This window comes from Corapipo altera, unplaced genomic scaffold, assembly GCF_003945725.1.
Source record: "Corapipo altera isolate COAL_440 unplaced genomic scaffold, ASM394572v1 165, whole genome shotgun sequence".
NCBI lineage: Eukaryota > Metazoa > Chordata > Aves > Passeriformes > Pipridae > Corapipo > Corapipo altera.
The window spans coordinates 171,143-196,505 of NW_020884954.1; the positions used below are offsets into that span (position 1 = coordinate 171,143).

At 46.4% G+C, this 25,363-nt stretch overlaps 1 protein-coding gene and 2 non-coding genes across 8 annotated transcripts in view; 1 reads left to right on the forward strand and 2 right to left on the reverse strand.

The window, feature by feature from the left end:
• The window catches only part of MPZL1 (myelin protein zero like 1), a 33,879-nt gene extending 13,646 nt beyond the window's left edge, over nucleotides 1–20,233 (reverse strand). For 2 of the 6 annotated variants that reach the window (XM_027663524.1, XM_027663526.1), the window contains exons 1-3: nucleotides 20,133–20,233; nucleotides 5,309–5,469; nucleotides 2,294–2,507 (exon numbers count right to left, since the gene is read on the reverse strand). In XM_027663524.1, the coding sequence (XP_027519325.1) occupies nucleotides 2,294–2,507; nucleotides 5,309–5,469; nucleotides 20,133–20,205 (448 nt within the window). In that variant the 5' untranslated portion in view covers nucleotides 20,206–20,233. Of the gene's footprint in view, nucleotides 1–2,293; nucleotides 2,508–5,308; nucleotides 5,636–8,125; nucleotides 8,241–8,818; nucleotides 8,838–19,895; nucleotides 19,993–20,132 lie in introns of those variants that run through there. The other 4 variants (XM_027663523.1, XM_027663525.1, XM_027663522.1 and 1 more) reach the window with 4 other exon arrangements.
• Nucleotides 20,234–24,824: 4,591 nt separating this feature from the next.
• Nucleotides 24,825–24,896, forward strand: TRNAP-AGG. The gene has a single exon. It is a non-coding gene; the product is annotated as a tRNA-Pro (tRNA).
• Nucleotides 24,897–25,291: 395 nt separating this feature from the next.
• TRNAP-CGG lies at nucleotides 25,292–25,363 on the reverse strand. The gene has a single exon. It is a non-coding gene; the product is annotated as a tRNA-Pro (tRNA).

Genomic DNA, 25,363 nt, shown 5'->3' on the forward strand with positions numbered 1-25,363 from the left:
AAAGTAGGAGTTCCCTATTTTCTGTGCTTTTTCACCTTTCCAAAAGTGCAAAAGCATGAAAACAGACATGCATTTCTGTCAGCAGAGCAGTTGCTGCCTTGAACACCACAAAAGAAAACACACACACTTTTTCAGAGCAAGAAATCAAGTAACAATCCAAAACTAGAGAGCAGAGTGTTTGCTGGAAGAAGGATGTTAAAATTTGATAGTGTTGTCACTTTGACTCAGGGGTTTTCTGGTTCGTTGAGTCTGAGTGACAGACAGCAGTTACATTCTGTTGACAGAGGTTATTAAGACCATATAAAAAAAAAGCAACTGTTTGCATGTGAAACTAGAGTGTGGCTTTATTGCTTCTCAGAACACGGTCCAGCAGACTACAGAAGAGCTCACACAATTTTATGATCACTTAGTTCAGCTAAAGAATGTTTCGCCCCCATGTTTTTCCTGTATTTTCCAGCATTCCAGTTACATGATTTCCTCATAAGTACTTCCAGAGCAGCCAATGACTTCATTATAACAGAGACTCCCAGCTACATAACAGAACACCAGCTCTGAAAGCTAACATTTCAGCTAACAGTTCAACACAAACCAAAAATCCAGCCATCCAGAGAACACTTTCCACTAATTATCACCGTAATTCAAAGCAATTTCCATTTTTGCTGAAAGCGTGTTAGCATCAGTTTTATGAAACAGGCAGGAAAGGGAAGTTTCCGTTGCTCCTAAGTATAAAGATTTTCACACAATTCTCATTTTTTCCCCCCATGTGCTTTCAGATCAAAGATGAACAACCTCCAGGCAACACCAGCTGTCTCGAACACAACCAGAGTTACAACCTATTTATTACAGGAGCAGTACTTTCAGGTGAAGTCAGAATGCAAGACAGCATTGCAGCTATAGCTTGAAAACCTGTTTTCACAGTCTTCTTAAGAATTCGAAGACAACTGTTGCAGCATTTTTCTCAGGATGAGAACTATTTCGAATACAGGGTTTCCTCCACAATCACTGTGATCTTCTTGTCCACGTGCCCCACCTATGGGGAAGCCAGCGTGCAAGTCTGTTGAAAAAATATCAGCTGAATTAGTGGACCTAAGTCAGTCTTCATTTGCTTAACCTGAGTTAAAATCTGAAGAGGCTTTGCCAAGAACAGCCTGACTTTGCCAAACTGGCAGTTGCTTTACTGCTTCTTCCTGGTGACCACCAATGCACTGTGAGAAAATAAACTGCCCCTGTTTTATACAGACTTCAAACTTCCAAGAAAGAGAAAGTTCTAAGTGATGCTCGGACCTCCAGAGGTCCCATCCAACTCAAACTGCTCCATGAAGAGAAAAGTTAGATACAGACCTTGCCTACAAAGGAACATGGAATGACCTCATGAGCAGGGGTACACACCTGCTATAGCAGCAGCACCATTCTAATTAGAGCATACACATAGGTATCTTCCCTAACATACTAAAATCTAATGAAACAGCTGCATCAGCACTGCCATTTGAGAATTCAACATTTATTCTTGTCCTCATTCAATTATGAGTTTGGAAATCCAATCACTGTAAGAATCATTTCATTGCAGGAAGCATCTCACTTTGGCTGACCTCCAGCTTAGGCAGAACAATCAAACGTTTTGGATGATCAAGGGAAATAAAGAGCCAAACTGACACACAGAATGGAAGTGCTTGGACTGGGAGTGATGTTGCCAAATGCTAACCAGAAGCCTTATGTGGCTGCAAGTAGCCAGCCCTTGCTGCTTATAAGGATCACCACTGAAAGAACATCCCAGTAGAAGAGACTGAACGTACACCCAACACAAACACCTGTGCAGGGAAGACAGCAGCATTTCACTGTCAGTAGGTGCTTGGGCCAGATTTATGGTGGTGTATTCCATTATATGCACCAGAAGGGTTCCAAAGGAAAGAGTCTGCCACTTTGTCTCCTTGCTCCCCAGATTTCAAATGTCATCCTAGCCCTCAATGTAGCAAAATGCAGGAAATACATTCACAGGACTTTGAAATGAGAGGATAGGTTTTCATCGAGGCTTCCACCAGCTTTTGCTAATAATTGTTCAAAGCACAGGAATTAATGGGCATAGAGGAAAAGTGTATGACATTCAGTTATTTCAACAGCTGACAGATATCGGTTCAATCATTAGGATGTGGAAGAAGAGAATTAAAAGTGTAATTGTTCCCTCCAGGCTACTCCCCCACCCCCAATAAAAGCGACACAGACAAGGAAGGGGGAAAATAAAACAAAATTAAAAAAAGGTGTTGAAGGAAAAAAAAAAATCACATAGGGTGAATACCTTTCTCCACAACTCTAACTCGGATTTCTCCTGGTTTGACAACAATGTCAGGTGGGTTCTTGACATCACAAATGTACGTGCCGTTGTCCCGGAACTGCATGTTTGATATAGTGATGGAAGCATCTTTCTTGTTAAGATCTCCAGCCCAAGTGATCCTGTCTTTAAATGGTATGTCCTTTCCGGGGTATGATTTTCCATTAGAGTAATAGAAAAACTGTAGTCAAGGAAAAGAGGATAGAAGAACAATTCAATTAGAGATTGGAGAGCTACCACACTTCTCTCATTGTTACAGCATTCTCCCAGAACCAACTGAATGACACATATCTGAAACTTTTTTTCCTCCTCCTGCCTCACCACTTTAGTCTGGCTTGTTGTCTCTTGATCACATAATCATGCTATGGCTTATACCTCAACCCTACCAGCACAGCAGACCACAAGTTCCAGTTTTCTGTTGGTTTTGATTTGTTTTGTGCTTTGATTGCTTCGTTGTTTTGGTTTTTTTTTTCCTGTTTTGAGGGACATAGAGTTTTGCACACGGGGGGGGGGGGGGGGGGGAAGAGAAAAGGGCTGGTAACCTGGGAATAATTAAAGGACAGAACAGTTCTGGAACACAGCTATATGTCTTTTAGGTACAGGAAGCCGCCTGCATCCTCGGAGGAAAAGGATACCGAGTTTCCTATCTTGTGTTTTGCTGTGTGTTACTTGCAACTGAAGCACAGCTAAACTAACATGCAACATCCTCCTTCCTTCCACCCCCCAAAAAAATCCCATGAGCAATTTAGAGCGTATCTAGCTGTTTTCCGGAAACCTTCAAGTAACTAAATAGAACCGTTTCCCAGTTTTCAGATGAGTAAGTTGCACATTGGCCCTGCACAACCCAGACAAGACCAAAAATCCCTGAAGAATGGACCTGTGTAGTACAGTCTAGGGAAAAACTGCATGTGTCCTAACTATACCTGGCCAAAATTGGAATTCACAGCAGTGTAAGTGCAGAGACTTCTACAGGACACCTCTGCTTTCAAACACATGGGATCCCCTAAGAGAGGTCTATAGAATAGCATAAATCCAACAAACTATCTCATGTGGAGGGAAGCCTGCTAGCACACAGTCATCTTTCAACATTTTGGAGGAACTGCATCAGTCTGCAGCTTTTCCAGCTAAGGTTATAATCCAGCACAGCAGCACTGCATTACCACCCCCCTGTGCACAGGGGAAGTCATCCGACTGGAAGTCAAGAAGGCAAGAGGTAGATTCCTCAGCTCTCTAGGTGTCCTCACCTGGGGGAGGAGAAACCACAAAGTAAAACATGTCCTGAAACACAGGCTAAGTGACTCAAGCCACTCCTTGCCTATGATTGAGTGATTTAACATGAGGCTTCTTTTGAAACCTAAAACTGATGGATTTTGACCGGTTGTGATTTTGAGCCGACCGTGAAACTCTGCTGTGATCAGATGTTTCATTCCCACAGAGATGTCTCTATCCCTGGACATCTGTCAGGGGAAGGGAACAAGGAGGGGAAGCTCTTGGTCAAGTCAGCCTCACCACATGGCCATAAGATTGCCAATGTGATTCTAAAGAGGGGCAGGACCATCCTTGTCAAGAGAAGCATGGACTTAGCTCAGACATGAGCTGATCATGAGACCAGTCTCTCAAATTAAAGCCCACCAAGATGTGTAATGACATGACTTGGGCCCACAAAAGAAAAATGTTCCCTCTATCCTTCCCCCAGCCCCTCAAAAGAAACAGAGGAATTAACATCAGATCATGCTGGGCCACTTCTGCTTTTCTCTCAGTCGTGCTGATAACTACATCCATGTGGAATGTCTGAACTGACTACACTTCCAAAAAATGTTATCTCCTGAAGCTGTATTTCCACAACTGGACAGCGATGCTGAAAGGGCATGGAAGGATTTACGGGGAGTGGAAAATGTACAGACAGATGGGTTGATTTCACCCACTCTGTTCAACGTTAGCAGGAAATGTTCCCTACTCTCTTAAACTTTTGACAAACTACTGCTTTGGCTTCCCAAGGAAAAGAGCACCCTTTTCAAAACTAAATATTTATTTCACTGAAAATTGAGAAGCTTGTTCTTCAGAGTGCTATATATTGAGCAAGATGCTCATACTGTGTTTTGGATCATCTCTGCTTTGAGCACTGAAGGGGTCCTAGAGTTTAAGTGATCCCATGTCTGCAGCAGAGGGGAAGCAGACAGGCTGAGCACCCTGCTGTCCCCACATCTTCCCTGCTGCCTCAGAGTCCCTTGTTCAGCCTCCTCTGAATTCTCACTCAGGACAAGGAACCAGAAGGAAGCAGAGGTGTCAGAGAGCTCAGATGTGCCCAGCTTACGCAACAGAGGAAGAAGACAGCTAACAACCTACCAAACCCGTTTCTTTTAAGGTTCACATCCAAAGGATCTGAGCCCACTTGGGCTCAACATACAGGAAATGAGTGATGTCAAATATTATTTGCCTAAATTCCTTGATAGCCTGGCTTTTTACTTGTCATATAACTATAATATGAGGATGTAACTGCTCACTGATTTGAGCCATTCAATTCTGTTCTGAAACCAGGGAGACTGGTCTTACTTCAAGCCCTCTCTAACAGAGGCTATACAGTACACAAGCAAAATAAGCAACAAGCACAGCACAGTGTAACACTGCAATTCCAGTGATAATTCAGATCCTGCAACCTCTCATTTTAAGTGCAAGAGGATAGAGAACTTAGAAGATTCCTAGATGCTCATCTACTTCATACACAGAAGTAGATACCACATACACATACCACACCAACACCCCTCTCCTCAGACTAACAAAGCAGTCGGTGTATTTTACACTCACTGCACTCTCCAGTCTTTGCAGAGATCCCCCTAAAATCACAGCGACGGAGACAAGACACGTGGAAGGAGGCTCGAATCCATCATCTGCTTGCTCCTTAGAACCAACCAGAAGAACCACTGCCCACTTATGGCAGCCTCCCCTCCCAGGTTTGTCCCCCCCACTAGAGCCACTCCTTACTGAGATACGAGTTGCGGCTCCCTCTGGTTGAAAGCTCCAGGACACGGATGCTGCGCTGCTGATCACCTCCACGGACGTGAACGTGCACGGGAGCTTCGCGTCCGTCCCGTTCTCCACAAACATCTCCTCCGGCGTGTTGACCTCTACTGCTGATACTTTCACTGCATGGGAAAGGCAAAGGGAAGAAAGGAGGAGGACAAGAGACATCAGTGCTGTTTTGAGAACCAGGGAGTTCACATCACCTTGCCTGTAAGAGGAAAAGAGAAGAGGCATCAATAACTCCCACATCAAGCATGTGCACAGACACTGCATTTTATACCTGCAATACAAACAAGGATAGAGTGGGCCAGTTCACTTCTCTTTCCTTGTATTATCTGTCACAGGATGTTTTTCCATCCACAGATGTTTCCTCTGCAACAGTTTGTGGAAGTCAATTCTACGGTGCAAGGGGTGAGTTTGAAACTCTTTCATACGAGGTTCCACCAGACATTGTAATAAATAAGCCCCATCAGAGGAACTAACAACATGGACCCAGCTATTACTCAGTTTCCTCTCTGGCTCACATCTTGTTTCCCATCTCCAGTTTTTCCTAGCTGTAGGTAGAACAAAAGCTCACCGCCAGAAAGCTGAGGAGGAATAAACTGCTCTCACTCCCAGCTATGCAATCTACTCCTGCTCTCTGGCATGCTTCAAGGCCTTGCCGTGCAAGACCTCAGAAAGAATCACTCAGTTACAGTTCAGAAGCATGAGAGCAGTTTAACTTTTTTTCTACCAAGCAAGCAGACCACAACCACTCCCCAAATTCAAAGAAATTAAGGTTAATATTGCTCTTGTACTGGCAGTTTTCCTACCGAGTCAGTAAAACCCATCACGATTCGGAAAACCTGTTGAAGATATTCTTTAACTGGCACCTTCTAAACTCCAAAGACACTATCCCTACCCAGATTTAAACAAACACCTGTACAGTCATTCGAGTTTATTCTAAAAAACAAAGCACGATCTTGTGACATCCCAGAAGAACGTCCTTCAGCGTTCATGTCACGTCCACACGAAAGCAAAAATCTTATGAAGTCCCTGTGGGTGGGTGCACATGTGACCTGTGCCCCCAGTACCTTAAATGTAAGTTTTGATTTTTATTAAACCATGATCTTCAGCCTAGTAATCTACTTCTGTTCATATGATTCTATGTTTCTGGGCTACAATATCTTAAATTCAGGGGGTTTACCCCCCTTATTAGAAGAGGAGAGCAAACCTCCCTGCTTCTTCATTATCTTAGCTGATTTATTTCTCAGCTTTGAATAAACTAGCTCTTGCAGTAGGCAAAGCAAACAGAAATATGCCAGTCAAAGAAAATTTAAATAAAAAAAGAGAAAAAAATCCACCTACATTAGTCCTTAAATCACGGGGTTTGTGCTTCTAGTCAGCGAGAGCAACCAGCTCAGCAGCCTTCAAAAGTTAAGACAGCAAGCTTCTTTCAAGTGGTATGACCATCTTGAAGTGGAGACTTGCCTTAGGATCAGGTTATTTTATGGAGTTTAAAATTAAGCAAGGCACAGGAAAACAAAGCTCTCATGAGGTGTACCACTTCTAATCCTCCTTCCTCACCCCGAGACTGCCAGATCCACTGGGCCACTCGAGCTGTCCAGCCACAAACACCAGCTGGCCCTGCAGCACAGGGAGGTGCAGCTCATCCAACGAAATGGCCAAACAGTGGGAGCTGGAAGCCCCCTGGCCATGTGGGAACACCCAGCAAGCACCTGGGCACGGCTTCCAAGGAACTCCCACCTCAGCCAGCCAGCGTGGCAGGCCAGGGGAAGGCAGAGCACGTCAGCAGGGGTGGGAGAATTAGGTATACCAGATGAATTACAACAACCAGAACCAGAAGAAGCCACCATTCATTCATTTTGCTGTTCAGAGGCCACACAGTTTGCTTCTAAAATTCACTAACTCCTCAGTCCTGTCAGGTTATCTCTGATCCCTTGAACTCCCCTGTCATTGCTCTCCTTTCAAACAAGTGAGAGAGAAAAAGCACCCTAAAGGGGGTGGGGAATGGGGGCAGTGAATTTTTCATCAAGAGGTTGTATCAGAACTTCCTTTCTCTTGTACATACTCTGGCCGTGGGCAAAAAGATAGTCTTTTGTAAAACAATTACCAAATATTTACTTGGAACATATGAAGACTTCTAGCAATCAAATTAAATTAACTTAGAGCTGCTGTGCTTTATGTATTTTTTGCAGCTAATGGAGTAGAAAAGAAAAATAAAATAAAATCAAACCCATTGTTTTGAGTCCAAGCCACAGAACAAGCCTCCCTTTCAAGCATAAAACAAGCAAGATGCCCTCAGCATTTGTGCAGGAAGAAAAGAGAGTCTGCACAGACATTGGCTGTTTGTACATGGTACAGAGAACTGCTTGCCACACACAGGCAGTGGGTAGTACAGATCTGCTTAATCTAAAGAAGTCACTGTTCTAACTCACTGGAACTGTAGTGAAGCAAAAGGAAAAAAAAAATACTTCTCCCTACAGCCTGGGAAGATAGGAACTACATAATCCTTTACAGATATTTCCAGCAAGTTTCATTTTCCTATGTCCTACTGTTGTCTCAACTCCATGTTTTAATTTGCTCATTTTCTTCCCTCTGCCTCTTTCACTGCTTCAGAAACATTTTTCCTGCCTCTGTTGTCTTACAGCATGAGACATGAGCTCCTTAAATCCTAATGTGACTGTATGGAAGTGGTAGAGAACTATAACATTTGTCAGTTGATCACCCTTAGCCCCCTACTCCCACACTCACTGATATGGTGGCTGTTGCCACTACCTTGAACTTTTTGGCCTCCTCTGCCACAATAAAATCCACATGGATCACCTCCAGCTGTAGCTCTTTTCCTCTTCTTTCCACATCTGCCAGGATTTGCCATCCTTCTTCCACCTCTTCCATGTATTTAAATACTTCAGCTAGAGAAAGTTGAATTTTGAGTCATATTTCAGTCACACTTACCCACTGCTCTATTCCTCAAGCTTACTCAGCCTTAGTTCCTCTCAAGAGGAAAAAATCATCACAGGAGACTGAGAGGGAAGAGCGTTTTAGGAAGGGAAGGTCTGCAAGGTACATAGGGCAAAGATAAACATTTGCCCTTCTCCCATACATCCTCCTTGATCCCATCAACTGCCAACTAACCCCATTCCTGTCCAACTGCCCGCAGCCCCAGTATTTCCCTCTGACCACCTCATCTAGCCTTCATCTGCTTTAACTCTTCTGCAGGAAGATGCCTTTATTTTTCTCACCAGCCATCAAAATCATTGGAAAAAAAACCCCACCTGTGCCTCTTCACCTCTTTCTACTTCATCTCTAGTGTTGTTGGAGCAGTTTTACCCCAACTACATGAACTCTCACCAGCTCCCACACTTCAATGAAAACTCTCCAGCCGCATCTTCCTTTTCAGACAATCCTCCTACTCTTGAAACAGGACAAGACACTCGTATTCTTACTGCACTTACTAATCTTACTTACTAATCTTTTCTTATTTTTTCCCATCATGGATCTTCGTTCTTCACCAACGCTCTCTCTATTCTCAGGTCTCTCTGTCCTCGGTATCTTGTCTCAGGGATCTCATCTGCAAAACAAGTTCAAGCTCCCATCACTGCACTGACTACTCAGATCTGCGTCTCTGCTTAGGATCTGCCTCCTTATGTTCAAAGAACAGTCTCAGTCTGACATCTTTGTCAATGCTAAGTTGTCAGCTCACAACTAAACGGGACTAAAACAGAGCTCATATCTCCCCCCAGAGCCCTGCCCAATTGCTTTTATCACCATGGACCTGCCACGTGTCTCTCCACCTCAAAACCTGCTCAGCATCTCTGAACTCTTTGCAGGTCAAGGCAGAGTCTCTCAGAGTTTCTATCCACCTGTTCAGCTGACACCAGCCTAAAAACTCCTGTTTGTACCTTGGCCTTCATTACTGTGATGTCCTTTTTGCTCTGGAGAGATGGTCAGCAAGACCAGTAAGTCCTGCAGTTCCTGGTAACCAAACTGCTCCAAGGGTGACAGTTCCTCTTCTCCTAAGAAGAGGAAGACATGACATGTGCAGGATCACTGCTTCCTTCCATGAAGTGCCTACTGATGTACTCAACATACTCCTTACACAGCATCACCACATAATAATCAGCTTTACTGACTGAATACTGTTTTAGCTTACTTGCTGTGAAGGAATAAGACCTCCCTAACTCTGCAGGTGCAGCTCTCTCCAAGAGCTTAAGAAGATCTAAAGATGCCAAGCTTTGATTTCTTCGTAATACCACCGGTACGTCTGCCGGGTGACACAGAACTGGTGACAAAGCTACACCACTGCAGGTAATGCAGCCCTGTCCCAGCTCAGAACACTCAGGCACTGTGCCACCACTGGTACTCTTCAGTGTCACCGATACACCGCTCTGAAATCACCCCTGTGGAAGAAGCCTTCACGGGTTACCATGGATGGGAAGATAAGGGCATTCAGAATTAACAGCAGACCAGCATTCACAACCACGAGAGTTTGCATCTAGTTAGTTAACCAAACTGTGGTTAACCATCTAGCTTTCAGGGAGATTAAGAGCAGTCAAGCTTACTGAACATTTGGTTTGGTAGCGTGTCACAAAGAAATCCTTCCACACACTGGAGTTCTGCTCAAATTAACACACACCTAATTAAAATTTCTTCCTAGACCACAGTCTCCACCGAGATCTTGGACCCAATGAAAACATTCCATTAATGAGGGCTATGAACACACCCAAAATAAACTCAACTCCCCTGGATTCAACTCAACTTGATCGCTAGGAGTCGTAACAAACCACGAATGTAAACAGCCAACGCTGTAAGCACAGGCATCTTATTTCCACCAGCACAAACACAGCCCACGCAGAAACTTTTATCAGATCCCTAAATACTGGATGCTTATGGCTGCTACAGTTCCTGTCCTATGCAGAGAAAAGCGTTACACTCCCCTCCTCTTGAAATGGCCAGTCATCAGTTTATTAATTAATACAAGCAACTTATTTCATTTATCTTAAAGATGCCTGGCAATACAATCGTGTATACAACATAAACCAAGTCTCTTATGGATGAAAGATCAGGAAATAATCAAAATGTCTGATGAAAGAAAGCTGAAAATATTCAGACAGGCTGTTGCAGGTAACAAGCTGATGACAGTCACAGATCAGAAAAATGGAAAGGAATGCATTAATTCAACAGGGTCTGAGCAGTTCACATTTAAAGGTCTTGACAAAATGACAGAAAATTCAGTGTACCGATATGTTCAATATCAGCCCAGAAGGTTCATGAGAAAGGAGGATGTGGGGTTTTCTAATGACTAAGGGTCATAAGTCACAAAAACAATATACACTTGTGAAACAGTGCTTTCCTTAAGAAATACTTTTACTTAATGTCAAGTGTGTTGTGAAACATCTACTGTTGACAGAACTCTCAACTACACTGGCATGACATTTAGTTCCTTCTCCCACAAAGCACAGTTTCCCTGTACAGTCAGCATGGAAAAACAGTTGCAGGACCCTACAAAACACCTCAGAAATCCAGCACGAAGTTATAGTCCCCTACTGCAATTACAGGCACTTATGTCCCCAAAGGCCATCATTTCTTCACTGTGGATAAAACACCTGGTGCAGAAATCCTAGCTTTCATGTCTCAAAAGACAGGATTAGACATGCCAAAATTGTTCCTCTGAAACTCCACAAGATCTGTTAAAGCATCCAGACGTTGGACAGAATTTCCATACAAAGAATTCATCATCATCATCACTTAGCCTTAACATAGAAGTGAAATCCGTGCCTGCAATTCCACCCAGGAACAAACCATGGTGTACTTTATAAGGACAACACACAAGTATTGAGGAGCCACATATGTCTGACCACCTCCACACCCGAAATCCAGCATGGTGTTATCTGCTCTGAAATCTTATTAAGTGTATAGATATAAAAATGAATAGAGACATATATATCTCTACATATATGAATTGCATGTCATCGTGGTGGGCTGACCTTGGCTAGATGTCAAATGCCCATTCAGCCACTTTCTCTCTATCCCTTCTTAAAAAGGATAAGGGGAGAAAATAAGATGAAAATGCTCATGGGTAGAGATAAGGACAGGGAGATCACCTATCAATTACTGTCCCAGGTCAAACAGACCTGACTTTGTGAAAATTAATTTAATTTATTGCCAATTAAAATAGAGTTGGATGGTGCAAAACAAAGACAAAAACTAAAATATGTTTCCCTTACTCCCCCCCTTCTCCAGTTCAACTTAATTTCTTCATTTCCAACTCCTTTACATCCTTTCCACTCCCAGGCAGGCAGAGGTAGGTGGAGGGTTGTGGTCAGTTCATAACAGTTCCTTGCTCCTCACACCTTTCCCTGCTCCATTACAGGTTCTTCTCATGAGCTTGAAGTCCTTCAGGAAAACCCTGGGGTCATCCATGGGCCACAGTGTGGATATCTGCTCCACCTCAGTCCTCTCCATGTGCTGCAGTGGAATATTTAATCCACTGTGGTCTCCCAGATCTTCCAGGGCCTACAGGACCCAGCACCTGAAGCACCTTCTCCCCTCCTCTTTCTCTCACCTTGAGGTTTGTAATGCTGCTCCTGACATTTTTTCTCCCCTTGCTCCTCACTGCCCATGTGGTGCTTTGAGGTACTTTGTCCTTTCTCAAACACTATTGCAGAAATGCCACCAGCTTGGCTGCAGGGTTCAGCTGTGCCCTGGTGGGGGTTTGCAGAGCTTCCATGATTGATGCTTCTTGGGTTCATCTTCATATAGTTCCTCTTCCTTTTTAGTAAACCACTGGCTTCTCATAAATTTTTCTTGAGCAACTTTGAAGATACTGACTGACACACGTTCCTCCTGTTTCTCAGCTAGACCTAATCAATAAAGCTTTTAAGCTGTTAAACTGGACATTAACCACCAGGTCTCTGGGAAACATAAAAGATTTTTTAAAACATTTTCAGATAGAGAATTGGATGTGTCAGGCACAAGGCAGCCCCAGCCTCTCCTCATGGAGGCTGCAGCCCCCCTGCCCACCAAGGCCTCGATGTCTACACTCCACGCATTTACACAGGACACAAACCAGCATCAGAAATGATGACTAGATGAAGTCATACCAACCAACCATAACATCTAAGTTTCAGAGCAACTAAAACTAAATTCCACAGCCTCAAAGGAAGAGTTTAGTTTCACTCTCAAACGCCCGGAACAGCCTTTTGCTGCTGCCACAACAGCTCCCCAGGTTGCTGATCTCGTCAAGTAACTCAGGCTGCTGAAGGAAAGAGCTTCCTGTCTGCAGCAACACAGCCAGTCCTGCAGCACCCTGCAGCTCCAGGAAATGGAGAGAAAAGCTGCTGACACCTATACCATGAACACCTACCACCTCCTGGTGCCTTGCTGCCGGGAACGTTCAACCCCCAAGCTCAGGCAGGCTCAGGAGAGCATCTGTTAACACAACATCGCTTTCTCTTGGCCGCTTCGCGCATTCAGCTGAGCTCTGCCTGACTCAACCACGAGGGAAAAAATAGCATTTTGTCACTGCCAGTGAAAGGAAAACAGCTTCATTGAGAAGCCTTAATCAGGCTGTGGCAAAGCTGGCAAAGCAGCCAGTAACATCCATGTATCTCAGCCCTGCACACCTCCATGCACCTACTCTGACCTAAACCTAAAGACAAGTCTTCAGAGCCACCAAACTTGGGTACCACTTTCTGCTCCCACACTGCAGAGTTAGTTTTTCCAGTGGTCTCCTCCAAATAACACAGAGCTGCTCACTGCTCTGCCAAGGGGCAGCAGAAGAACGTCTGCTGAGCTTTATTTTCAAAGCCATGCTTTAACCAGAAACTAAGAACAGGCATGAGGAACAGCAAAGAATGCCTGAGCTTCCTTGCCAGCCAGGCCACAGATTTGTTTGATCCTGAGTAAATAATTTAACTGCTGCATCACTCTCTCAACTCATAAAACTGAGATGCTTGTAAAGGTGCTGAGATCTACGAACAGGCAAGCATTATATGTGCACAGCTCCATGTTCCAACTACGGGATCAGTTAGATGTCAGGTTTGGGCAGATGCTTGTTTAGTTTGAGGCAAGTAACTTCTAGCCTTGTTCTGGGAACTTTTCCCTGGGGATCACAAAGCAATAATTCCCTCCCTATGGGATACCCATCAACATCTCAGGTACTTTCCAAAGCACACATCTCATTTTTCCGCTCAGCAGCCCTTAAGTGGTTTTCCATCCGTGACCAAGTAAGTTTACAAGTGTTCAGATTCAAGTAAGCAGTTCTTGTTGACAAAACCAAACCAGAAGACTGGAAACCACAAAGGGGCAAGTCAAGCAAAGCCGTTCAAAGTGCAAAGGGTAACTGGATCAGGTGATGCCAGCAGCTGCTCCGCCTCTAATCTTGCAACACTAACACAGCCACTACCAAACACAGCACATTACTGCCTGGGTACAAGGAAAGATCCCAGAAAACGGGAATTAGGGTTACAGAAGGGCTGCACAGACAAGAAGACAAGGAGTACATCTTAGAAGAGTCTCCTTGAAACACACCGGGTTTTTCCCACAAATAGGATATCATGAAGCTTGCTTGACTAAAGAACTACAAGAAGCTCAACACATGGCAGAGAGAGTGAAAAAAAGCATCCCACCATCACAGACATTTCCTAAAATTACTAGAGCGATCCACTAAAACTGTCACAACAACTACTAAAGAAATGAGAGTGGTAAGGATCAGAAGTGTAGACACAAAAAAGCACAGCCAAACAAAAACAAAGCCCAAACCCCAGGGAGTGGACAGTAGAGACGGATGTGCCAATGGCTGGAACAAAAGCTTCCCTCTAGGTTTTTAACTTATCTATATTTTTTTTTGTTATTGATACTATTTCAAGTGAAACTGTGTTAAAAATACCAATCATGTTGCCAACTGCTGATGGCACGCAGCATCTTTTTGACAAAATCTATCATTAGCAGCATGGAAGCCACCAATTTCCAAAACAAACTAGGCAGCAGAATTTAGGATGCAGATATGCAAATTTCACAAGGGGATACAGTGCAAAAGGCTACATAACAAACAGACATCAAGAATTTGCCCTTTTTTTTCCCCCTCTTACAGTAATCAATCTACAAAGCTGTAACCAACTCAGTGACAACATCAAGAAACATTTGCAGAAGACACACTTTGAACCATCCAAGGTATCAGTAGCATTTCATTACCAGTCATCATTCCTGAACCAGCATCATGTCCAGCTCTTGCCAAGTATTGGTATTTCCAGCCTGAAAGGTGAGCACGGGGGGGTTTTCTCCTGTGTACAGAGTGACTCGATTAAAACCTGTTAAACAAAATCCCATCACTCAGCAGAGCGGGAGTTAGAGGTGGATCAAATTAAGTCATCCAGGTGATCACCCTCCTCAGCTAATAGGGTATTCACACAGCCAATACTTCAGCAGTTCAAGCAAATCCCAAGGCCTCGGAGGGCCAGATTCCTTACTGATCCATGAACGCCTGCAGCCAACTCCGGCACCTCGCTCCCAGCAGTCTTGCACTCACTTGCCAACTTCTTTGCTGAGGAAACTCATAACTAGCTCTAACCTGCAGCAGCACAACCACAAAACCAAAAGGAAAAGCCCGTGCTATGTATTTCAAAGCATTGTTTCACAAGAATTTGTCAGTGGTGGTGCCAGTTTAAATAGCTCACATGCACACGTAGTGAGGTGGATCTGATCAGGAACTAACCCGTGTTCAAAACAGCCCTTTTTCCATTGTGTTTTTTTAGACCAGACCAACACCCAGCCCAGGCCACTGTACACCAGGTTTGCACAACAACTGAGCAGGGTTAGGAAGCACCGAGTAGGAGCTGCTTCAGCTCATTCTTCCCAGGAATGCTTCTCTTTTGAGAAGTATTTATGGCCTCCCCCTGCAGCATCCTCTACAACACTTCCCTAGTTTAGAGGTGTGGTCATTTCTAGAGCCATCCCTTGGATTAGAGCAGTGCCTTTATTACCAAGAGGAAGCCTTGTTCACCATCTTCACCAAAACAAGTTACTGAATAACAGGTGGCTTGCAGCCAACTAAGAACACCAACGTGGGCCATTTCACCCACCTGCCCTGATTTACCTCCATCTCATGAAGTGAAAATGCCACAACAGCCACACTGCCCAGAATTTAACCTTCCCTTAAGGATCAGAATCTCACTCTGATTTTAAACACTGAAGGTAGGGTGAAAGCAATGTTTCAGGCCGAGTTCCCTTAATGCCCCTTAACATCATGCACACAAAGCATGCCAGTGTACTACAAAGCACCTTTTTCTGCAGGGTTGGAAGAAAGAGAGTCCACGAGAACCACCAGCCTTCCTGTTCCTTATGCACTTTAAGCCACGACTGAGCAGCAGCACCAACTGGAAAGTGCCAACTCAACAGCTAAATAAAAAAAATACAAGAAGTGAAAGGCACAGCAGCAAAAGGGAAGGACTGTGGGATGTAACCCTGTCAGGAAGCTCAGCCCCACACAGCCACTTGCTCCCTCCCCACAGGGTGACCGGGGAAGAGAATTGAAGCGTAAAAGTGAGAGAACTCATGGGAGATGAGGACAGTTGAACAGGGAAAGCACAAACCATCATCCACTGCTTCCCATGGGCAGGCAGCTGTTCAGCCATCTCCAGGAAAACTGGACTCCATCAGGTGTAACAGAGACTTGGGAAGGCAAATGCCCTAACTCCAAGTAGCTCCCCTTTCTCCTTCTTTCCCCAGCTTTTATTGCTGAGCATGGTGTCCTGTGGTCATGCCTGGCTGTGTCCCCTCCCAAATCCTCATGCACCCCCAGCTCACTCACTGGAGGGGAAGGGTGACAAGCAAGAAAGGTCTTGGGGCTGTGTAAGCCAAGGTAAAACAAGTAACCAACTTAAAACACTGTTATCAAGGCTCTTCTAATCACAAATCAGAAATGTAGCACTGTACAGGCTACTATGAAGAAAATTAACTCTATCCCAGCCAAAAAGGTACCAATCAATACATTTACTTGACATAAACATACTCAATTAGGAAAAAAAAAAAAGGTTATTCAGGACAAGTAACAGAATGACCCTGCCATTTTAAAGATAAAAGAGATGGGGGGTGGAAATAAATAAATCAGTGAAATCACCTGACTGAAGGGTCATCTTTCCACCTGCTCAGATAGCAAAAAATACTGATTTCAACCCTGCCTTAAGATGCATTTGCATATCCTTTGTGCTGTGGGTGCAGCTTACTGCTAAGCCCTCGTCTGAGTAAACACTTGCTCTTCTAAATGACTGCTGAAAAGAGATAACAGTAAATCACTGCAGTTAGTTCCACAAGCCTCTTCTGCTTGCAGAAAAACCAATTCAGAACTGCCTGTCCTCTCCTGCCACAGCTTCCTCTCACACAAGACATGCCCATTTTCTCTACTGTGTTAATCGCTGCTTGGGGGGTTCCACCAGCCCAGGTCAGCAAAGTAACCAAGATAAACAAACCACACACACACACAGAAAGGACACACGCCATAAGGATGTAAATGTTTTCATACCCAGACCTTCCAGCTATCTGATGTATTCCTAGGATATCCTGAGTTAGCATTCAACAGCTTAAAAAAAAAAAACAAAACAAAACTTTTTTGCATACAAGGCTGTTTATTTTGTTAATTTACCAGTTAATTACATGTAGGTCGTAGAAAGAGCCACACATGAGTAAACCACCTCACATCACACCTGGAGAACTCCCACTATGGGTCCAGTAATAAGCTTTAGATAGATGACCTACAGGGCACTTCTCTATCAAAACAATAATTCTTTAGAAACTACTCAGATTAAAATCTTTCAAGACAAACAGCACATGACATCTGCCTTGTAAAACTAGATTTCATGGTTCTTTTTGGCCATCCATCCTGGCTGCAGGTGCTCTGTGCGGGACACGGGACATTCACCATCTATTATCATTCAGCAAAAGGTAAATCCACAAAGGGACTGTGTTGCTTAACACGATCGATCGCAATTCAGATAACAAACAAAAGAGTCACCGGGTGCTGTTACCGGCAGAGAGGCTGAGGGTGTTGGGTGGCTGGGGGCAAGAAGAAACAAGACATTTTACCACCAAAATATTGAGGCAAAGACCTTTCAACACATTCAAGAACTTCTTGCTGCAGCAAACGAGGCGAGCTGAGCATCAGGCCCACCCTCAACCCAACCAGCAGAGAGAAGAGTTTATCCACCTTTTCCCTGCTGAGCTCTACAGGCAAGGAAGTTTCCCTACTTGCAGGATCAGTGGACTCAGCTTAGAAGAACTAACAGCTTTTGACGGGGTGAATGCAGGAATTCTGACTGAACCTGGCACAAACACGAAGTTGAGCATTGCAACTCCTGACTTACGCTGTTATTTTCAGAAAACATTTCAAGCAGCAACTGAGATGGGCAGGGGAGCTCAAAGCAGAAGCAGACACTTGAGCTAAAATTTAACATGTCAATGCCCCTCTGCCTGTTACTGACCACTGTGTGTGTGCCCATGTGCACTTGTATGAGCAGTGTATAAAAGGAGAAAATAAATTTAAAAACCCCCAGGCTTTGTTAGTACCAAAAAGAATAGTAAAAGTATCATTATTCTTTCCAGTAATGTCTAGACACTCTTTGAGACTATCAGGCAGCACCCTCATGTCAGACACAGACAGGATACCACTTAAAGTGATGCTCACATGGCTTATAAATGTAGGATTGCAAAATAATCCACTCTTGATAGTCTTGACTGATTGTTCAAGGCTCATCCATGCACAGAAGAGATTGTACCTAGATTAACTGCTTATGCTACAAATGTCCACAGAATCACAGTCAGCACCTTTGACAATGATCCTTCATTCTTAAAAGGGAATGGAATAACTGAGTTTTCACATGACTGACCATAAGCAAACAAGATGAACTCCTAACACAAACATGCAGGAACACACAGGAAAATAAGCTTAAACCCCTGTTGTCTGCAGAGATGTAAACCTTGCTTTTCAAAGCAGACAGGAGGATTAAGGATGTGCAGTACAAGCATGGACAGAAGAAGCCAACGTGGACATAACTTCTGATCCAGAGTTAAAAACAAAATCGACAGTTGTAGGAATGGGAACAGAAACACAGTTCAACACAGACAAGACAGTGATTTTATCACCCATTAGTTTATTCCTTTAAATTGCAACCTCACTTTTTAGCAAGACTCCACCCTAGGGAGTCTCTTTCAAAAGAGTATCTTGTAGCTTTGCTTGGTTTTAAGGCACTGTATTTGGTTACATACCTCAGACTTTGTACAATGATCTACTATTCCCAGCTACTGTAGCTGTTACTGTAGCATTACTGTACCTTTTGTTGTGGTCAGGGGAAATATGCTTCTTTCTTCTCCTGTCTCCATATTTATTTCCAAAGAACTTAGTTTTACTGTAAGCTATGCATGTATCATACCTACCTACTTAAATCTAAATATCAAGGCTGTCTCAGAAGGTATACAGCAAGCCTCAGCAATCTCTACTTATGTTTATTGCAAAACGCAATAATCTTAAACAAATACGCACAATGCTGTTTGAAAATAGATTTAGGAATTGGAATAATAATAGGAATTAGATATTAGGAGGAAGCCCTTTGCTGTGGTGAGGGTGGTGAGGCACTGGCACAGGTTGCCCAGGGAGGTCGTGGATGCCCCATCCCTGGCAGTGTTCAAGGCCAGGTTGGATGGAGCTCTGAGCAACCTGGGACAGTGGAAGGTGTCCCTGCCCATGGCAGGGGAGTTGGAACTGGACAATTTTTAAGGTCCCTTCCAACCCAAACCATTCCATGATTCTATGAAATAAGTTTTAAGCTTCTTACCGCTCAGCACAGCTTCTTATTAAACCTCCTTCCAGATGGGCTTATAGTTTTACAGTTTTCCAAGCACGCGAACTGAGAAGGCATCAGGCTTCTTTACCGATTCCTACTGAAATACTCACCAAAGTTTTAGCCTCTAAGCAAGTATTGCCAACCAAAAGTATCCACCACTGGACATCCTGAATATGTACATATTGGATATTCCATCAATACCCATGCCCAGCATCCACACACACTTAGCCGACATGGAACTCCCTGCCCTCGGAGAACATGAGCCACGGAAGAGTTAAGCTTTATCCCTGCCATCTCCACTGCTCCATGGCCTTGTACGGCCTCCCTGGAGATACTCCAGAACCGTCTGGACGAAATCCTGTGCCATGTGCTCCGGGATGACCCTGCTGGAGCAGGGCGGCTGGACCAGGTGACCCGCCGTGGTCCCTTCCAGCCCGACCGTGTCTGTGATCCTGCGGTTCTGCACCGACTCTCCCTCCTCCTGCACGAGTCACAGCCGCATCATCTGCCTGACACAATTCCCCCTCCACCCAAATACTTCACCCGTGACCGAACCAAAGCTCCCTTTCCGAGTCGTTCACCACCACCCCGGCGTCCCCATTCCCGCTGTGCCTCTCCCCAACAAAGGCGACCCGCGCACCCGGAGCTCACACCCCACGGCGGTGTGAGCTCGCAGGTCGGACCCGGTGATCCCGGAGCTCTTTTCCAACCTCGGTGATCCCGGCATTCGGCGAAACCAGCGCTGACACGGGGCCGCCTCGCACCCCCGCCCTGACCGGGGCTCATCCCCACACCCCGACCCTTCCCGCGGTGAGGGCGGGCGGCCTCGCCTGCCGCGAACCTGGCTCCGAGCCGGGCGGGCAGCGCCGTGCCCTGCCCGCGGAGCCGCCCTCCGCCCCGGCAGCGGCACTCCGGGACGCCCCGGCGGCCCCCCGTCCCTGACTCACCGGCGGCGAGGGCGGCGGCGATCAGCACCCACGCCGCGCCGGGCCGGCCCGCGGAGCCTCCGCCCGCCGCCATCTTCCAGCCGCCACCACCGCCTCCTCCCCGCGGCGCCCCCATTGTCCGCCCCCGGCCGCCCGCGGGCCCGCCCCCCGCCCCCTGCCCCGCCCGCCCATAGGCCGCCGCCGCTGTCAGTCACACACACCCCCTCCGCCCCGCCCCGCTTCCCCGCGGCGATTGGGCAAGAGAGGCATCAGTCAAGCTCGGGCGACCTATGCGCGCGGGGAACGTATTGTCCCGCCCCCCCAGCTGGGCGCGGCGTTAGCGCCCCCCCGCGGCCGGCGGGCGGAGCTGAGGGGCGCCGCGCCCGGGGGCTGTGGCGCCGATCCCGCGGGCCGGTGAATCCCGGGGATCACTGGATCACTGCGTCAGTTAGGTTGGGAAGGAACTCTGAGATCACCGAGTCCAACCTGTGACCGAACACCACCGTCTCAGCCAGACCATGGCACTCAGTGCCACGTCCAGTCTTTTCCTTAAACACCTCCAGGGACGGTGACTCCACCACCACCCTGGGCAGCCCATTCCAATGTCTGATCACCCTTCCCGTGAAGAAATTCTTCCTAATGTCCAACCCAAACCTCCCCTGGCACAGCTTGAGGCCATGTCACTTGTTCCCTGGGAGCTGAGCCCGACCCCCACCTGGCTACAACCTCCTTTCAGGGAATTGCAGAGAGTGATAAGGTCTCCCCTGATCCTCCTCTTCTCCGGGATAAACACCCCCAGCTCCCTCAGCCGTTCGTCATAGCACCGTAGCCTCAGGCTCTGGTGCTGCCCAAGAGATAACCTGCTTGCCCCAAGCTTATCCCAGTGCCTCTGCAGGCACTGTACCGACCATCCAAGCCGGCATTAAATCCGCCTGGAAATAACTGCCAGTCACACCAGTGGTGTTGTGCTTCCCTTGGTCAAAACCCCCACGGGAGCTGCGGGGTGGCTGTGGCCCGCAGGGACCACAGCGGTTTGATCACAGCACAGCGTGGTGTCCCAGACACTCTGAGCTGTGCGAGGCTCCTGCTGTGCATCGCTCAGCCCAGTTTTCCAAAGAGACGCTTCCAGGGAGTGTGCTCCCGCAGCACCCGTTTAGTGCCCCAGCCTCTCGGGGCATGGGCAAGCCTCAAGTTCCCCCAGGTGCGTGCTGCGGTGACAGTCAGCAAGTGCTCATCCCAAGGGAAGCAGGACAGCGCTGCTGCGAGCTCTGAGCACGGACAGTGGTGGTTCCCCTGCCTCCACCGAGATCCTGCTTGTTTTTCACTGTTAGCTCAGAGAGCCTGTTTCGGCGTGTGCTGCCTGTAAGTGCAGGCTCCTTCAGAAGTTCTGCTACGCCAATCACATAACCACCTTTGCCTTTCGCCTGAAAATACCTGCTTGGAATTTCCCTCAGCTTGCTGACTGGACTCCCTGCTGTTACACGCCTCCTGAGACCACACTTTCATCCTTCCTTCTTCCCCCTCACTTTTGGGAACCTCTTTTTAAGTGTTTCGTCTTTTCCTAAGCCGTGTATTTTAAACAAGTTGCACAAGCTGAGTCATATCACAAGGCTATTGCTCACTGCATCCATGAGACTTCAGAAGCCTGTGGTGTGCTCTGCTCCTGCCCAGTGCTCCAAGGACGCTGGTCCTCTCCCAGGACCTGTGCCACCAGTTTCTCTGCCGCTCTCTGGCCACCTCATCACATCTGCACAGGAAAGAAGCCACAGGAAAGCCCCTCTCCCATGTGCCATGTTGAGGAGAGCCATGACAAAGCAAGCTCCTGCAAAAACACAGGCAGATTATCTTTTTCCAGCTGTGATGCAAGATGCCAGGTTACAGTGCTGATGGGATTTAAAATGTAACAGCTCGTGCATTCATTATTTACACCCTAAGGGGAAGCTCTGGAGCATGTTTCTCAGCCAACTGTTGTACAGGTTCTCTAGAAACCCAGGCTACCAGAAATCCAGGGCAGGGATTGGGAACAAATATCAACAACACGGGCAACTCTTTGTATCATGGGGAATTACCACCTTGTTTGGTTGGTACCTCATTTAGTTGCTCTGACTTTCCTTTATCCAACTCACCAATATCCCTGCTTTCCAAATGGAGCAGAAACCTATAGGTGGCCTCACCTTTCTAGGCGTTTTTCCAAGACAGCAAACCTAAAGTGTTTTTGTCTTTTTTAAATGTTGCCTTTTTCTCATTCTCAAATTTACTGTCCTCCACAGAGCTTACACATTCCCTTTTATGTACTAATAAGCCTGATTTGACCACACGTGTCCCTTACCAGAGGATTCCTACACTCTCCCTTCCCGACAGAGCTGAGATCACACTGTCACAGGTACAGCCCTGTTTGTTGTGTAGTAACACAGCTGTTCCATCCAGAAAACATCTGGGATAGTATCTGGTCTGCTTACAGCAGATCATTTTTTATCCAAATAGATATGATCAAATTATCCTCTTCTACTATCTCCAGAGAGGAAACAGGGTCCAGGAACAACTTAATTTGTCCTGAGGAACATATACTGCATTTTTATGCTACGAGATGCTACCATTAAGGTTATGACATAAAGAACTCGGAACACTTCTCAGAGTAACCTGTTAAATGTACCACACAATTCCCTAACTCACCTCAGCACCCAGATCTCTGAGAAGCTAAAATACACCCAAATACAGTTGTAGTTGCTGCTGTCCTTTTCCCTTCCAGCTATGCAACTCTACCCCACCTAGTGATAATACCAGTATTTATTTAAATTTCTTAGAAATTCAGGTCAGCTGGCAACAAACTCATTTTTTTTCTGCCTGCATATGGAGACCAGGAGAGTTGTTTCTTCCCTTCGTGCTGAATCCATTCCCTCTCAGGTCAGAGAAGCAGCAGTGACAGGGCAGGACTGCTCAGATCACGGCAGCCACCTGGCAGGCTGCTGTCGAGTTGCCCAACTGGTTTTTGAGCTTTCTCACACACAGTAACATCAACATTGAGGAAAAACATTTTTGTGCCTTTTTTTTTTTGTGTCTGTCTTTTTTTTTTCCTTCTGCTTATCACAGAAGGAAGACCAAAACCAGCGTGTGTCACTGGGAAAGAGGTTAAATAATTTTTTTCATGGCTGCTGTTTGTGTTAGAAATTCAGATCTTTGTTATCCTACTGGTTTTGGAGACATCTCTAGTAGACTGACAGAGAGAGCAAGCAGGATTATGATGTGAAAAAAAAAATAAAAGTAATATCTTCTAGGAGGAGAAGCAAATATATCCAAACCGATTTTACATTTTTAATGGTTTTGATTGTTTTCTATTTATCTTGTATCTCCTAGAAGAATTGTGCAGTAGACACTGCTTAGCGTACAAAGATATGCATTCCTGCAAAAAATACCCCAATCAACATGCTCACTTTGAATGAGTAAGAGAAGAACATGAGAGAGAAAGAAAAAAAGCAGGCTCTATTTGTACAAGAAAGTATTGGGTGCCTATTACAACATTGCTTTTTCTTCTGCAAATTGGGAGGAGCTGTGTCTAGCAGATAATGCCACATTCATGTTTACTCTGGTTAAACAGAAATGCAGTGGTTCTTTCACAACTCAGAGCTGGCAGCAGCACAGTAATTGCATGTGGTCCTTGGAGAGTTTGGTAATTATTTTTCACAGAGTCACAGAATTCTTAGGGTTGGAGATCATCCAGTGGAGATCATGGAGATCCTGTGGAGATCATCCAGTTCAACCCCCCTGCCAAGGCAGGGTCACCTGGAGCGGGTTACACAGAAACATATCCAGGTGGGTTTGGAATGTCTCCACAGAGAGAGACTCCATGACCTCCCTGGGCAACCCGTTCCAGCATTCTGCCACCCCCCATGGAAAAAAGTTCTTCCCCATGTTGAGGTTGAACTTTTTGTGGTTTAGTTTATGGTCATTACTCCTTGTCCTGTTGGCATCACCGAAATCAGTCTGGCACCACCCTCTTCACACTCACCTTTGAGAAATTTTCATTCCTTGATGAGATCCACTCTCAGTCTTCTCTTCCACAATTTGATTTTTCTGTAATTTGATTAAGAAAAATGTCTTGGATCACCCACTATGCAAGGATAAGTGTTCTGAGGAAAACTTATGATGGTAAGGGATGCGACTGATGAGCTACTCCAGTGCTGAACTGAAGCTAAGGAACAATTTGAGCCATGAGTATTCTTGATAACCTTGATGTATAAAAAAGCCCATGAAATGAAAGCAATTCTTTTCCCCATCTCTCCCGCCTACCTTCCCCTCAGCTTCTTGGAATATAAACAAAATTAGTTACCGCAGGGAGATGAGCCAAGGGAGCACCGACCAGCACCAGCGCTGTAAGAAGATTCTGTTTAAACAGGTCTGAGTAAAATCTTCACCTGTAAGGTCGGGGAGTACCGTCGCCACTGCCTGGCCGTCGCACAGTTCGGAATTACGGAAAAGAACAACGAATTCCCCCTTGCTTCACCTGGGGTTTGTGGTCCGGCTGCCGCGGTCCAGCGCTCGCCATGTACGGGCAGCTCTCGCAGCCACGGGCGAAGGGGCTGCCGCAGTGCCCGGCAGGAACCCGGAGCGCCGGGAAAAGCGGGACGGGACGCGCGCCCGGGATCCGCCCCGATGAGGAGCGGGCGGCATCACCGGAGCGTTCCTGTAAAACGGAGAGAACACCTCAACCACCGCGGCTCGTTGGTCTAGGGGTATGATTCTCGCTTAGGGTGCGAGAGGTCCCGGGTTCAAATCCCGGACGAGCCCGCTTTTTTATTTTTTTTCCCCCTTCTTCTTTTAGCTCCTTTCTCCGCTCAGCGATGCGACCCCGCGTTCTCTCCCGCGCTCCTCGGGCAGCGGCGGCGGCGGCGGCGGCGGCAGCAGCAGCGAAGGGACAACGAGAGCCACCCGCTCCTTTTCAGTGCAAAGAAAAGCGTTAAAAACTCACCGGGGAGAGGCTGCTTCCTCTTCGCCTGACACCAGGCGCCGCTACCTCGAATCTTCCCCGCCTCGCACGCCCCGGAGGTCGCTCCTCGTCGTTCCACCGCCCCCGGCCCCGCTCCCGCACCTTTCCCGCGCTGCGGGCGGGCCCGAGGCGCAAAAGCGCTCCCGGAGGGAACCGCGCCGGCAAAACAGGAAGCGCCCAGCGCCACCTTCCCAGCGGGCTCGTCCGGGATTTGAACCCGGGACCTCTCGCACCCGAAGCGAGAATCATACCCCTAGACCAACGAGCC